This window comes from Puma concolor, unplaced genomic scaffold, assembly GCF_028749965.1.
Source record: "Puma concolor isolate L17-30 unplaced genomic scaffold, mPumCon1.1.hap2 unalloc_scaffold_34, whole genome shotgun sequence".
Taxonomy (NCBI): Eukaryota; Metazoa; Chordata; class Mammalia; order Carnivora; family Felidae; genus Puma; species Puma concolor.
This window is the reverse complement of record NW_028240241.1, coordinates 91,176-107,946: the sequence shown is the minus strand read 5'-3', so window position 1 is coordinate 107,946 and position 16,771 is coordinate 91,176. Positions and strand designations below refer to the sequence as shown.

The window sequence follows — 16,771 nt, the reverse complement described above, 5'->3', positions numbered from 1 at the left end:
TATGAGAAGAAAAAGTATTTTATAAGCAATGCTGAGAAGCGAGTATCGGAAAGTAAACTTTGTAGGTGGCCTGAGGCAGGACGGCGTTCACTCTGTGACAACCTCACATAGTGTCTCACTCTCGTCACCCAGCTCTTCAGTAGTGGAATCTGTGGCCTTCTCTGCTGTGACTTTGCCAGCCTCCCTGGGAAAAGGAGAAGAATGCCAAGGCTTTGACTCTCGAAAGGAACAATTCAACTCTTCATAATTGCCTCATTTTAGAGAAAATCTTCCCCAATCACGTACCCTAGTTCCATGTGGAAAATCTCATCTTAATGAGAAGAATCCTTGTCGTGTAGCTTCTGTGCCATGTTTTTCTTGCGTGTGGCATTGAGAGGTCTGTACATGTCCCTAAGCCAAAGTGGCCGCCTTCTCCAGAAAAAGCCCTCCTAGAAAACAGAAAGGACAATGTTAGGTCCGTTTCCCCTGCCTTCTCCAGCCACGGTACTTTATCCTCCTCAGATTTACCTGACTGTCACTTTCCTTTGAGCATCTCTTACGCAGCAGAGATCCAAAGAAGCCCCTTGAAGGAAAAACACACACAGACAATTAGTGATTCGTACCATTTTCCATGCCTCTCACAATGTATTTCTCCAGTCTTATTAGCAAGCAAAATCAACACAGACCTGGGATCTCAGAAATAATTCCATACATGCTGGGCTTTCAGAATTGTCCTGTGTCTGTCCATAATGGCCCCACAGTGTCCCTGGGAGACCTTTGCATGTAACTTGACATGAAGTATAGGCAGGATTTTCACCCTGCTCCCCTTCTGGCCCTTGGCCAAGTGCCCTTGTGCAGTCAACAAACTGGGTGACCACACGGCAGAAGCACCTAACTCTCTCCAGAAGCATTTTACATCCGTCCCCGCCAGGCTTAGCCTCCCAGGCATCATTTGCTGGCGGGTGGGGAGGTGTTTCCATTTTCCTAGCTGCTTTACCTTACGAGATGAATCGCACCGAGTGAATGCCTGAGTCCAACCAGCAGTTATCTAGCTCACTGACTGTCACACTGCAGGCAGATGAGGGAGTGGGTCGTGAAATCACCTTAAAACACACGGCTAGCGCTAAAACACAAAATACTCTTTTTGCATACAAACGGAATAGGGGGTACCTGGGTGGCTCAGTCAGGTGAGCAGCCCAAGTCTTGATTTTGCCTCAAGTGATGATCTCACAGATTGTGACATTGAGCCCTGTGTCTGGCTCTGTGCTGATAGTGTAGAACCTGCTTGGGATTCTCTCTCCCTCTCTCTCTCTCTCTCTCCCTCTCTCTGCTCCCCCCCCCCAAATAAATAATAAACTCAAACAGAACAGAAAGAATCAGAGTGTATGGTAAGTTTGTTTTAGAAGGGACTTATGTCTATACGGTATGTGTGCACTGAGTTGTGACATAAAATGCAGTTCACAGCCCAAGAACAGTGTAGTCAGAGACATGCCCAACTGGAAAGGAACCATCTTCTTTCTGGTTCTAGTGGTACTAGTGATACAACCGTCCGGCAAGACATCTTCCTTTTCTCCTTCTCCATCTCATTATTATAAAAGGAAGAGATAAATGATTATCTAAGGTCTCTCCCAGTTCAAATTCTATTGGGTCTGGATAAAGGGAATGGAGAGCGGGGCCTCGAAAACCAGAAGGAGGAAGAAGGAAGTCTCCCCCCCACTCTATAGGACGGACTCATGTATTCCACCTTCCATCATGCTTGAAGACTAGCCCCTTCACCCCACGACTTTTGGCCCTCCCTATCCCTTCTCCAGAGCCTCTGAGAAGGTCTGTGGCCAGGCCCGATGCCCACCGCCAGCAGCAACGGGTCTGAACATTTCCACCCCCGTCCCCCCACGATCTTTCTTTAAAGGTCTAGTGAGCAGGTGCTCTGTGCCAGTCCCATTCTAACTCGGGTTTGGCTGGGCAGCTAACTTTGCTGGATCCAGGCAAAGCATTAGGCCAAATATGTATTCTTTCTGCCTTTGGTGATTTCCTGGCTGTAAAACAAGGGGATTGAAATAGATGAGTTTGAAAATCTAGTTCTAAAATTCTACTTTAACGATTGCCAGACTAATATTTACCTTGAGCTTCCTTCTTTACCTTCCTTGGCTGCTGCTCTATGAGAATAAATCTGTTTTGGAAGAGAACATGATCACAGTTACCCATCACAATAACCACTCCCTCCAAATCTTTATTCATTCCTTTGCATTTTAGGTCTTCTCTACCCAGTGAGAGGATAACTTTTCCTAGGACAGGAATTTGTTTAATAGTCCTTTGACTCTTCAATAACACCTAACTTGTGTGCAGCTGGTAATACGTTTTACTGACTGTCTCAGATAACATTCGACAGATAATTCCTAATAAAAATTCTTGGGAGGAGGAAAAGAAAAGTGTCTACCAGAAACCTAAACAGCAGCACTGTTTTAAAGTCAAGGACAAGAGTAGGATGTGTGTTATCACTGCTTCTATTCATTGGTGTTGAGGAGGTCCTAACTGATGCACTGGGAAAAAATGGAGTGGTGGAAAGGAAGAACTAAGACGTATTTGCATACGAAATTACAGACAAACTAAAAGGCCCAAGAGAATCAACTAAAATTTTATTGGAAGAAATATGAGAATTCAGTAAGATGGCTAGATATAAAATCAAGAGATCAACATGTAAACCTCAATGACTTTCCTATGTTCCATAAATAATTAATCAAAAAACGGAAGAATTATCCCATTTACAATGATCAATAAAAAGGCATAAAGTACCTAGGAATAAACTTAGCAAAGAATGGGTAAGACCTATGAGATGAAAACACTAAAGCTCTTCTGAAGGACATTAAGAAGAAACGAATACATGATGTGAGACACTATTTTCCCAGAATAGTGTAAAGATGTCAGTTCCCTTCAAATTAACCTACAAAGTCAAGGCAATCCCATTCAAATCCCAAGACAGTTTTTTAAACAAAAACTGGCCAGCTGACATTTGGTAGAGAAAATGTGCAAGCATAGCTACAAACTGTATGAAAAAGAAGATCACAGAGCAGACATTAAAATACGTTCTTACGGAGCAACTGCAGTTAAGTATGTAGCGTGATACTGATACAGGAAAAGAAAACCAGATTGATAGAATAGAGTCCAGATAAAAATAGTATTTTAGATCCATGAAGAAAGAATGAACCATTCAATAAAAGATTTTAAAGTAACTGGATCTTTACGTAAGGGAAAAAAGTTAGATCCCCTACCTCGACCGTACCAAAACACCACACAGATTCCATACAGATTAAAAATAAATAAATCACAACAAATATTATAAGAGTACAGAAGAAAATATCAGAGACTGTTTTTATACCATGAGGCGAAAAGGCCTTGTTAACAAGACCCATGTCCCATAAGCCATGAGGCAGATATGGTGACGGACTGTCCACACCCTCCTGTTCATCGTAGTCCTTGCCCCCTTGATCCCCTGGATTGTTTGTCCTCTTCCTGTTGATTTATAAAACTCTCTTCATATGAGATATATTCATCCTTTCAAGGGCTTTCACTGAATTTCAATGTTTCAAATATTTGTCAGTGTTTTTATCGTGAAGGAGACGGAACCGTGGGATAGGAGACAGGCTGACTGCAGGCACAGCTGGGTTCTGCTTTGGGTTTTGCCACAGGGGCCTTAAGCTGATCCCCTTCTATGTATGAAAGAAGGATGGTGATATCATCCTCACAGGACTGTGGGGATTAAATCAGATGTCTGGTTTATTCCAAGCATAAATCAGACAAGACGATCAAATCTATCAAATGTTTCTGCATGTGGTATCAGGTCACAAAGCTTTTTCTCACCACAAGATCATAAAAGTATTGATTCTATTTTCTTCTAATACTTGGGCGGGTTCTTGTTTCTCTTTTTTTACATTGACTGAAATATGTTTTTTTAAGGTGAGAAATAGGGATCTGTTGTTATTTTCCTCCCAAATAATTAAGCAGTTGTTCTACTACCACTTATTTATTTTCGTCCACTGATTTGAATACTAAAAGGTAACATTTCAATGTTTATTTATTTTTGAGAGTGACAGAGAGAGAGAGTAAGAGTGAGAGAGGGGCAAAGAGAGAGAGAGACACACACAGAATCCAGAGCAGGCTCCAGGTTCTGAGCTGTCAGCACAGAGCCCAACACAGGGCTCGAACTCCTGAACCATGAAATTATGACCTGAGCCAAAGTAGGACGCTTAACCAACTGAGCCACCCAGGCGCCTCTAAAAGGTAACATTTCAAAAGTCCTAGTCACCCACGGATCTGTCTATTGCTGGACTCTGTAGGCTACTTCACATAAATATTAGGTTGCATTATTCCTCCTTGTGAAATTGACACAATGCCTCATCTCTTCCTTTGAACATCATTATTGTCCACTACAGGAAAAAAACTGCATGGTCTCTGACCTCAAAAAGTGTATCATCTAAGTAGGGAGAGGAAATAATGAAACCACATAAAAAAATATACACACAAGGTTAAACCACATAGGAATTTAAAACAGCAATAGGAGTTTATAGAACTTCCCCAAAAGCAAAAGGCTGCAGGCCACCTCAAGATGCAGAGTACTGACTGGACAATGGCCAATGATTTCTCTTCCCAGAGGTCATGGTAAGCTGACCCCACGCTAGTTCCTAGGCTCTTAGGCTGAGAAATCAGACCCTGATCTCATCAAGAGAGAACGCACTTCTTTCTACATGGAGGCAATATCACCTCACCAATGTCACAGGATTGATCAAAATCAGAATGTCAGGTCAAGACTTGACAATAAGGAAAACATCCGTTCCATAGATAGGGCATCTGTGTCTACATGATTGGGCATTACCTCCTGTGGAGACAGGCCTCTGTGGCACGCTGAAGTATAATCAGAAGGCTATTTGGTGAGAAGAGAAGTGGAAGAAAAGTAATTAGCTGAATCCAGTGTTTAATGGAAAGGACTGAGGTAGCTAGATCCATCCATCTGCCCCGCGGGCACAGCCCGGCTGGTGGGCCTGACTCTCATCTGCTGCCTGAGGTGCCATCTCTACTCTTAGGCAAGGCTAGGTGGGCACTGCCCATGTTGGTCTCTTCCTCACCATTTCTATGCCTTTACTACTGACCAACCCTCCAGAAGACAGACATGTTTCTCCTTAGCAGTTAATACATCCAGTCAGGTTTTACTCGAGTCTGAGAGACCAGGAAGCCTTACATATCTCTGCTCTGATCCATGACCTTGATATTTCTCTCTTGAGGAGCTGCCTTTTAACAAACTGTTTAGCATATTTTTGTTATCAGGGGAGGGGAATGCGTCACTGTAGACCCTAAGAAATGGTGACAATCTCACAGAAGGACTAGGTCCAGGAGTATTACAGTATTCGGGGAAGGCTTTGTGAAGAAAGATGAACTCGAGTTGGCTTTTGAAGGCTCATGGGACTTCCACCAGCAGAGTGAAATAAAGGAATTTCAAGTGGGCAAAGTCACCAACAAAAGTAGGAATGGGCATGGTCTGACTAGGGGATGGTGGGGGGCTGCTTTGGCTGAAATGGAGGGTTGCCATGACAGATGGCAATATATATATATGTATATATATATATATATATACATATATATATATATACATATACATATATATATAATAAGCATATGTATATTTGAATAAATATATTGAATATATATTCAATTCATACATAATTGAATAAAAGGTAAACAGGCAAGCTCCAGGAATAGGCAACTGTAATTATGACAAGCTTTGAGTAGCCTGATGCAGGATTTTAGCTGCAGGGTTTTAACTGAACCTGTCTACACAATGCCTTGCGAAGTGGAGGAGAGAGCTGTAGGTACATCTAATTAATCAACAAGATGACACTTTTATCTCTAAGCCATGCCCTTTCTTCCGAGATGACTGATAGCTCCATGAAGGTGAAGACTATTTCTCTCTCACCATTTTAGCCAACGAGGAAAGAAATCAGTGGTAGGAGGAGGATGACTGGTGAGTGCATCGAATCGACATAATTTTTTTGAGTTGAAGAAATTTTACTATCGTGTCAACTGTGGCCTTCTTAGACCTAATGTCTCAGAACAAGCTAATGGCTTGTTATCTTGGTTACAATCCACAGATGTCTCCCGGCAGTGGGGTTCCTTTTAAAATCCCTGGAATATACTTTGCAATGAAAGGACAAAGCCTATCTCCTTCCTCCAGACTGAAGAGGGATATCAGGTCGTGATAGGTGGGAAAGTGGCTTTGATTTTCAGTTTGTGGGTTCTGAATCTATTATAAAGAAGGAATATAGTCTGGGAATCTGAATTAATTGTTCTCCTTACCTCAATGAGACAGAAAACTATGATCAAAATCATCACTACTACAGTCACAGATATTGCCAAGATGAGTTTGTTGTTATAGCCATAGCCTGGAACTTCTTTTGTGAGCTAAAAAAAGGGAAAGAACAATGTTTTTAGAAAACAGAGATAGGATGAAAGTTAACTATTCTTTAACGACTCTAAAACCCCATTCTTTCCGATGAATCGCTTATAGGTTCTTAAGGAATATACCAAATCTAATGTGATATGTAATCTTAATCATTAGCATTTTCTTCAAGAATTTATGTATCTTGTATGTTAGGTCCTCTTTTTGTCTACTCTGGGAACAGCGGCACTGTTTCCTGAATGAGCAAAGTGGCAGATCATTGCCTTAGGCAAAATTATGTGGCCAAGACAAGACCCGGACTAGGAGCCCCTGGTCCTTGTGCTTGGGTCCATGTCCTAAACCACCTAAATGTCGAGACCCCACATTTTGGGATTTATCCTCACCTCCCTTGACTCCTGCCCTCTCTGTTCACTCTGGACTTCTGTGCTCTCACTGATATAGTTCTCATTTTCCCATTGGTCCGTATCCCACTCTGCCTTGGACACCTTTACTTCTTGCTGCTCGCTGAGAAGCTTCATCAGGAGGCCTGTTCTGGAGATGAGCTTGGCACAGGCCAGCTGCATGTGGGTCTCGGAGCAGTCCATTTTCAAAGTCCGGATAACATGAGAAATGAGGCTTCTCACGTCATTGTTGGGGATGAGGGACTGTAGCTGCTGGTTTAACGGAATTTCAAACAGATCACCTTTGACACAGTGAAGCCTGTGGCTTTTGGGGGCAAGCCAGTGCCCGCATTGTGGTATTCCCATTGTGTATCATTGGTTTGTTTAACGGTCGGCATAGAGTTGTCTGCAGTAACAGTAGAATTAGCAGTGGAAAGATTCTTACGGTTTGTGAATTCAGGGAGGGTTTGTGCTGGCACAGTAGTGTTTCCTGTAGAAATATTTTCGTCAGAAACATTTTGGGCAGTAGCGTTCTCTGCAGTAGTGTTTTCTCTGTAAGTTCCTGAAGGAGCAAATAATTCTGGAAAAGGATTTTTCTGAGGACTCAGTTCTCCCGGAGATGAAAAATCCTCTCGTGAAGGGGAATTTATGAGGCTCCTGACTGCAGAGGATGGAGGCCTCTTTGCAAGCAGCTGTCTATTACTGAGTGAACTTTCCTTTCTGGACTTTCGATTCAGTTTGGCCTAGGGTGTTCTGTGGACCACATGGGAGCGACTTTTATGAAAGCGGTGTGTTTTTCTGGGGTGTGAGGCTGGCCCGAAAGCCTTCATATTTCTAACTCTAGCATTTGCATCTTCTAAAACAAAAACGCTGTACATGAAGTCTTTTGATTTTTTTTTTTCACGTCAGGTGGGGATTTTAGAGCGGGGGTGGCAGAAGGCCTGCCCAAAGAGTATTGCTTCAGGAAAGAAGAGACCGCTGCCTTGTGCTCCTCTACGAACGAAGGCTCTGTATTGAAGGAGCTTCCCATTAATTTGCTGGGCCTGTGCGCCACGTGAAGCTCCCCTGGGGATGGTCTCCTGAGCCTTCTTTCCTTGGCCATGTTCTCCACAGACGGCTGGGCGTTCTGTTTCCTCTGGATGTTCTGACGTCTCAGTTCTTTTAAGTGCCTTTTCCGTATGCCCTTTGGGCCCTTGATGACCTTGTTCACTCTCAGGAACTTTTTCCCCACACTCTCAACCTCGTCTAGGCTCTTCTCCTGCGGTTGGGCAGTTTCCAATTTCTTTGGAAAGATTTGACATTTAAACTTGGGACCTAATCACTTAGATTCCACCTACACCTGCCTAAATAACCCAGAAAGCCGCCAGAGGATTAGCAGAACGGAGTCTCCGGAGCCAAGCGCAGATGAGAGGCCCACAGAAGAGGGGCCCCTCCTGAAGTGGATCACCTAAGGAGAAGCGAGCTAAGCCTGCCCCTCCTGCCCACCCCAGCTAATACGCCTACCCACCCCAGCTAATACGCCAGATCCCCAGCATCACAAGCCTGGCAGTGTGCAAGTAGCCCAGATGGGCCACGCCACCCTACAGTGAATCCCGCCCCTAGGAGAGGAGAAGAGAAGGCACACACCAGTCTGACTGTGGCCCCAGCGGTGGGCTGGGGGCAGACATCAGGTCGGACTGCGGCCCCGCCCACCAACTCCAGTTATACACCACAGCACAGGGGAAGCGCCCTGCAGGTCCTCACCACTCCAGGGACTACCCAAAATGACCAAGCGGAAGAATTCCCCTCAGAAGCATCTCCAGGAAATAACAACAGCTAATGAACTGATCAAAAAGGATTTAAATAATATAACAGAAAGTGAATTTAGAATAATAGTCATAAAATTAATCGCTGGGCTTGCAAACAGTATGGAGGACAGCAGAGAATCTCTTGCTACAGAGATCAAGGGACTAAGGAACAGTCACGAGGAGCTGAAAAGCGCTTTAAACGAAATGCAAAACAAAATGGAAACGACGACAGCTCGGATTGAAGAGGCAGAGGAGAGAATAGGTGAACTAGAGGATAAAGTTATGGAAAAAGAGGAAGCTGAGAGAAAGAGAGATAAAAAAATCCAGGAGTATGAGGGGAAAATTAGAGAACTGAGCGATACACTAAAAAGAAATAATATACGCATAATTGGTATCCCAGAGGAGGAAGAGAGAGGGAAAGGTGCTGAAGGGGTACTTGAAGAAATTATAACTGAGAACTTCCATGAACTGGGGAAGGAAAAAGGCATTGAAATCCAAGAGGCACAGAGAACTCCCTTCAGACGTAACTTGAATCGATCTTCTGCACGACATATCATAGTGAAACTGGCAAAATACAAGGATAAAGAGAAAATTCTGAAAGCAGCAAGGGATAAACGTGCCCTCACATATAAAGGGAGACCTATAAGACTCGTGACTGATCTCTCTTTTGAAACTTGGCAGGCCAGAAAGAATTGGCACGAGATCTTCAGTGTGCTAAACAGAAAAAGTATGCAGCCGAGAATCCTTTATCCAGCAAGTCTGTCATTTAGAATAGAAGGAGAGATAAAGGTCTTCCCAAACAAACAAAAACTGAAGGAATTTGTCACCACTAAACCAGCCCTACAAGAGATCCTAAGGGGGACCCTGTGAGACAAAGTACCAGAGACATCGCTACAAGCATAAAACATACAGACATCACAATGACTCTAAACCCGTATCTTTCTATAATAACACTGAATGTAAATGGATTAAATGCGCCAACCAAAAGACATAGGGTATCAGAATGGATAAAAAAACAAGACCCATCTATTTGCTGTCTACAAGAGACTCATTTTAGACCTGAGGACACCTTTAAATTGAGAGTGAGGGGATGGAGAACTATTTATCATGCTACTGGAAGCCAAAAGAAAGCTGGAGTAGCCATACTTGTATCAGACAAACTAGACTTTAAATTAAAGGCTGTAACAAGAGATGAAGAAGGGCATTATATAATAATTACAGGGTCTATCCATCAGGAAGAGCTAACAATTATAAATGTCTATGCGCCGAATACCGGAGCCCCCAAATATATAAAACAATTACTCATAAACATAAGCAACCTTATTGATAAGAATGTGGTAATTGCAGGGAACTTTAACACTCCACTTACAGAAATGGATAGATCATCTAGACACACGGTCAATAAAGAAACAAGGGCCCTGAATGAGACATTGGATCAGATGGACTTGACAGATATATTTAGAACTCTGCATCCCAAAGCAACAGAATATACTTTCTTCTCGAGTGCACATGCAACATTCTCCAAGATAGATCATATACTGGGTCACAAAACAGCCCTTCATAAGTTTACAAGAATTGAAATTATACCATGCATACTTTCAGACCACAATGCTATGAAGCTTGAAATCAACCACAGGAAAAAGTCTGGAAAACCTCCAAAAGCATGGAGGTTAAAGAACACCCTACTAAAGAATGTGTGGGTCAGCCAGGCAATTAGAGAAGAAAGTAAAAAATATATGGAAACAAGCGAAAATGAAAATACAACAATCCAAACGCTTTGGGACGCAGCGAAGGCAGTCCTGAGAGGAAAATACATTGCAATCCAGGCCTATCTCAAGAAACAAGAAAAATCCCAAATACATAATCTAACAGCACACCTAAAGGAAATAGAAGCAGAACAGCGAAGGCAGCCTAAACCCAGCAGAAGAAGAGAAATAATAAAGATCAGAGCAGAAATAAACAATAGAGAGTCTAAAAAAACTGTAGAGCAGATCAACGAAACCAAGAGTTGGTTTTTTGAAAAAATAAACAAAATTGACAAACCTCTAGCCAGGCTTCTCAAAAAGAAAAGGGAGATGACCCAAATAGATAAAATCATGAATGAAAATGGAATTATTACAACCAATCCCTCAGAGATACAAACAATTATCAGGGAATACTATGAAAAATTATATGCCAACAAATTGGGCAACCTGGAAGAAATGGACAAATTCCTAAACACCCACACTCTTCCAAAACTCAATCAGGAGGAAATAGAAAGCTTGAGCAGACCCATAACCAGCAAAGAAATTGAATCGGTTATCAAAAATCTCCCAACAAATAAGAGTCCAGGACCAGACGGCTTCCCAGGGGAGTTCTACCAGACGTTTAAAGCAGAGATAATACCTATCCTTCTCAAGCTATTCCAAAAAATAGAAGGGGAAGGAAAACTTCCAGACTCATTCTATGAAGCCAGTATTACTTTGATTCCTAAACCAGACAGAGACCCAGTAAAAAAAGAGAACTACAGGCCAATATCCCTGATGAATATGGATGCAAAAATTCTCAATAAGATACTGGCAAATCGAATTCAACGGCATATAAAAAGAATTATTCACCATGACCAAGTGGGATTCATTCCTGGGGTGCAGGGCTGGTTCAACACTCGCAAATCAATCAACGTGATACATCACATTAACAAAAAAAAAAAAAAGAGAAGAACCATATGATCCTGTCAATCGATGCAGAAAAGGCCTTTGACAAAATCCAGCACCCTTTTTTAATAAAAACCCTTGAGACAGTCGGGATGGAAGGAACATACTTAAAGATCATAAAAGCCATTTATGAAAAGCCCACAGCTAACATCATCCTCAACGGGGAAAAACTAGAGCTTTTTCCCTGAGATCAGGAACACGACAGGGATGCCCACTCTCACCGCTGTTGTTTAACATAGTGCTGGAAGTTCTAGCATCAGCAATCAGACAACAAAAGGAAATCAAAGGCATCAAAATTGGCAAAGATGAAGTCAAGCTTTCGCTTTTTGCAGATGACATGATATTATACATGGAAAATCCGATAGACTCCACCAAAGTCTGCTAGAACTGATACATGAATTCAGCAAAGTTGCAGGATACAAAATCAATGTACAGAAATCAGTTGCATTCTTATACACTAACAATGAAGCAACAGAGAGACAAATAAAGAAACTGATCCCATTCACAATTGCAGCAAGAAGCATAAAATACCTAGGAATAAATCTAACCAAAGATGTAAAAGATCTGCATGCTGAAAACTATAGGAAACTTATGAAGGTAATTGAAGATTTAAAGAAATGGAAAGACATTCCCTGCTCATGGATTGGAAGAATAAATATTGTCAAAATGTCCATACTACCCAAAGCTATCTACACATTCAATGCAATCCCAATCAAAATTGCACCAGCATTCTTCTCGAAACTAGAACAAGCAATCCTAAAATTCATATGGAACCACAAAAGGCCCCGAATAGCCAAAGTAATTTTGAAGAAGAAGACCAAAGCAGGAGGCACCACAATCCCAGACTTTAGCCTCTACTACAAAGCTGTCATCATCAAGACAGCATGGTATTGGCACAAAAACAGACACATAGACCAATGGAATAGAATAGAAACCCCAGAACTAGACCCACAAACGTATGGCCAACTCATCTTTGACAAAGCAGGAAAGAACATCCAATGGAAAAAAGACAGTCTCTTTAACAAATGGTGCTGGGAGAACTGGACAGCAACATGCAGAAGAATGAAACTAGACCACTTTCTCACACCATTCACAAAAATAAACTTAAAATGGATAAAGGACCTGAATGGGAGACAGGAAACCATCAAAACCTTAGAGGAGAAAGCAGGAAAAGACCTCTCTGACCTCAGCCGTAGCAATCTCTTACTCGACACATCCCCAAAGGCAAGGGAATTAAAAGCAAAAGTGAATTACTGGGACCTTATGAAGATAAAAAGCTTCTGCACAGCAAAGGAAACAACCAACAAAACTAAAAGGCAACCAACGGAATGGGAAAAGATATTTGCAAATGACATATCGGACAAAGGGCTAGTATCCAAAATCTATAAAGAGCTCACCAAACTCCACACCCGAAAAGCAAATAACCCAGTGAAGAAATGGGCAGAAAACATGAATAGACACTTCTCTAAAGAAGACATCCGGATGGCCAACAGGCACATGAAAAGATGTTCAACGTCGCTCCTTATCAGGGAAATACAAATCAAAACCACACTCAGATATCACCTCACGCCAGTCAGAGTGGCCAAAATGAACAAATCGGGAGACTGTAGATGCTGGAGAGGATGTGGAGAAACGGGAACCCTCTTGCACTGTTGGTGGGAATGCAAATTGGTGCAGCCGCTCTGGAAAGCAGTGTGGAGGTTCCTCAGAAAATTAAAAATAGACCTACCCTATGACCCAGCAATAGCACTGCTAGGAATTTATCCAAGGGATACAGGAGTACTGATGCATAGGGGCACTTGTACCCCAATGTTTATAGCAGCACTCTCAACAATAGCCAAATGATGGAAAGAGCCTAAATGTCCATCAACTGATGAATGGATAAAGAAATTGTGGTTTATATACACAATGGAATACTACGTGGCAATGAGAAAAAATGAAATATGGCCTTTTGTAGCAACGTGGATGGAACTGGAGAGTGTGATGCTAAGTGAAATAAGCCATACAGAGAAAGACAGATACCATATGATTTCACTCTTATGTGGATCCTGAGAAACTTAACAGAAACCCATGGGGGAGGGGAAGGAAAAAAAAAAAAAAAGAGGTTAGAGTGGGAGAGAGCCAAAGCATAAGAGACTGTTAAAAACTGAGAACAAACTGAGGGTTGATGGGGGGTGGGAGGGAGGGGAGGGTGGGTGATGGGTATTGAGGAGGGCACCTTTTGGGATGAGCACTGGGTGTTGTATGGAAACCAATTTGACAATAAATTTCATATATTAAAAAAAAAAATAAATAAAAAAATAAAATATAAAACAAGGTAAAAAATAAACAAAAAATAAACAAAAAACCAAATGAATGAATAAACAACAACAAAAAAGAGAAAACACTTGTAAATATGGAGAACAAACTAGGGATATGGACAAAATGAGTGAAAAGGGTTAAGAGGTACAAACTTGCAGTTATAAAATAAATAAGTCACCAGATGAAAAGTACAGCATAGGGAATATCGTCAATAATACTGTAATATACTTATTGTGGTGAGCATTTCATAATGTATATAAAAGATCACTGTGTTGTACACCTGAAACTAATTTAATATTACATGATCTATATATACTTCAATAAAAGAGATAATTGAGGGGCACCCAGGTGGCTCAGTCAGTTAAGCATCTGACTTCAGCTCAGGTCATGATCTCATAGTCTGTGATTTCAGGCCCCACATCAGGCTCTGTGTCTACAGCTCAGAGCCTGGAGCCTGCTTCAGATTCTGTGTCTCCCTCTCTCTCTGCCCCTCCCCCACTTGCACTCTGTCTCTCTCAAAAATAAAAAATAAAAAAAGATAATTGACTATTTAAACAAAAAAAATAATATGGTGTGCTAAAAGTAAAACGTATGAAAACAATAGCACAAAGGTCAGGAGGGGAACAATGGAAGTACACTATTTATTGTAAGGTTCTTATACTATTCATGAAATCATATCATATCATTTGAAGATAGACTGTGATAAGTTAAACATGAACACTACAAACCATTAAACAGCTACTAAAATAACAAAACCTGAGTTGTAACTATTTATCCCCCCACCAAAAAATAATAAAACGTACTAAATCAACCGAAGAGCAGGAAGAAAAAGAAAAAGAAAAGAAACAAAGAACAGATGGGATACATAGAAAGAGTAGACAGTAGCTTTAAATGTAATCCTATAAATAATTACATTAACTATAAATGGTGCAATCACCTAATTAAAAGATAGAGTTGTCATACTGGATAAAAAAGCAAAAGCCAACTATATGCTGTCTATAAGATTCATCTTCAATACAAAGATATAAGTAGGTTAAAAATATGGAAGAAATTATGCTTTGCTAACACTAATCAAACGAAACCTTGAGTGGCTATATTTACTATAGGACAAAGTCAATTTCAAAGCGAAGATATTACCAGGGATAAATGAGGTTATTCCATTGTGATAGAAATGTCAACTAATAGAAAAGACATAACTTAAAAATTTATGTATCTGATAATAGAACTTCCAAATATATTAAGGAGAATAGGAAAGAGAGACACAAAAGTACACAATTATAGTTGGAGATTTCAATATCCCTCTCTCAATAATTGACAGAAAAAATATATAGAAAATGAGTAATGATACATCAGACTTGAAAAATACTACCAACCTACTTGACCTAGTTGACATTTATAGAATACTCCACACCAAATCAGCAGACTACATATTTTTTTTCAAGTGGGCACATAATATTTATCAAAATAGACCATATTCTCATCTATTACCAGAATTCATTGGCTATAAAACAAGCCTCAATAAATTTAAAAGGATTTCAGTCATCCAACATATTGTTCTGTGACCACAATGGAATTAAATAACAAATTAACAGATCTGTAAAATCTCCAAATATTTAGAAACTAACCAACACACTCCTAAGGAACCCTATTGGTCAAATAAGTCAAAATGGATATTAAAAACGATTTTGTACCGACTGAAACTGAAAACACATGTCAACATGTGGGATGTTGTTCATATAGTATTCATCTTCCCCAGTGTCCACTTTTTTTTTTTTAAGTTTTTTTTTTTTTAACGTTTATTTATTATTTTTGGGACAGAGAGAGACAGAGCATGAACGGGGGAGGGGCAGAGAGAGAGGGAGACACAGAATCGGAAACAGGCTCCAGGCTCCGAGCCATCAGCGCAGAGCCCGACGCGGGGCTCAAACTCACGGACCGCGAGATCGTGACCTGGCTGAAGTCGGACGCTTAACCGACTGCGCCACCCAGGCGCCCCCCCCCCCCCCAGTGTCCACTTTGAAGAAACTAGAAAAAGAAAAGGAAATTCATCACTGAGTAAGGAGAGAAAATGGAATGATGAAGATCAAAGCAGAAATTTTTAAAAAGGAAAACAAAAATAGAGAAGTCAGTGTAATGAAAAGGCACTTTTTAGAGAAGATAAGTAAAACTGATAAACTTCTGGCCAGATTTATCAAGAAAAGACAAGAGAAGACACAAATTATCAATATCAAAAATGAGAGGAATGACATCACTACAATTCTACAGATACTAAAAGGATAATAAGGGAACATTATAAAATACTTTATGTCAATAACTTCAAGATGAAATAGATTCCCTGAAAGACATGAACTACTCCAAAAAATAAGTATGTAATTTAAGTAGCACTATTACAAAAATAAAATCTGTAGTTTAACACTTTCTCACAAAGAAAGCTTCAAGCCCACATGGCTTCACTGGTGAATTCTAGCAAACATTTAAGGAAAACATAATGCCAATTCTGCACAAACTGTACTAGAGAATTGAAGAGAGGGGACTACTTCCCAACTCAATTTTAAGGCCAACATTCACCTTATGAAAAATAGATCAAGACATTAGAAGAAAGGATAGATAGAAGATCTCATATACTGCAGGCTGGAATGCAAAATGGTACATCCACTTTAGAAAACAGGTAAGCAGTTTCTTAAACAGTTAAATATACACTTAGCATATGATGTAGCAATCCTGCCATTAGGTATTTTACCCCCTCCCCCCCTCCCCCAATGAAAACATATGCTCATACGAAGACCTGCATGTAAGTGTTTTAAGCAACTTTATTCATAAAGGCCAAAAAGCTAGAAACAACTCAAATGCCCATTAACTGATGAACGCATAAACAAACTGGTATATCCTCACAACTGCAATACTACTCGGCAATAAAAAGGAAATGAACTACTGACATGTGCAAACACATGGATGAGTCTCTGGGGTGCCTGGGTGGCTCAGTCAGATAAGTGACCGACTTTGGCTCAGGCCATGATCTCATGTTCCGCAGGTTCATGCCCTGTATTGGGCTCTGCGCTGACAGAGCCTGGAGCCTGCTTCGGGTTCTGTGTGTGTCTGTCTGTCTGTCTCTCTCTCTCTCTCTCTCTCTCCCCCTCTCCTGCTTATGCTCTCTGTTTCTCAAAAATAAATAAACGTTAAAAA

At 40.9% G+C, this 16,771-nt stretch overlaps 1 protein-coding gene across 3 annotated transcripts in view; it reads right to left on the bottom strand.

The window, feature by feature from the left end:
• LOC147571264 (leucine-rich repeat-containing protein 37A2-like) overlaps nucleotides 1-16,771 on the bottom strand; it is a 51,315-nt gene continuing 34,544 nt past the window's right edge. Inside the window, exons 1-6 of one of the 3 annotated variants that reach the window (XM_086696470.1) lie at nucleotides 6,811-8,230; nucleotides 6,325-6,429; nucleotides 2,100-2,149; nucleotides 508-562; nucleotides 286-428; nucleotides 1-184 (exon numbers count right to left, since the gene is read on the bottom strand). In XM_086696470.1, coding sequence (XP_086552596.1) covers nucleotides 312-428; nucleotides 508-562; nucleotides 2,100-2,149; nucleotides 6,325-6,429; nucleotides 6,811-7,173 — 690 coding nt within the window. In that variant the 5' untranslated portion in view covers nucleotides 7,174-8,230 and the 3' untranslated portion in view covers nucleotides 1-184; nucleotides 286-311. Of the gene's footprint in view, nucleotides 185-285; nucleotides 429-507; nucleotides 563-2,099; nucleotides 2,150-6,324; nucleotides 6,430-6,810; nucleotides 8,231-16,771 lie in introns of those variants that run through there. The other 2 variants (XR_015247538.1, XR_015247539.1) reach the window with 2 other exon arrangements.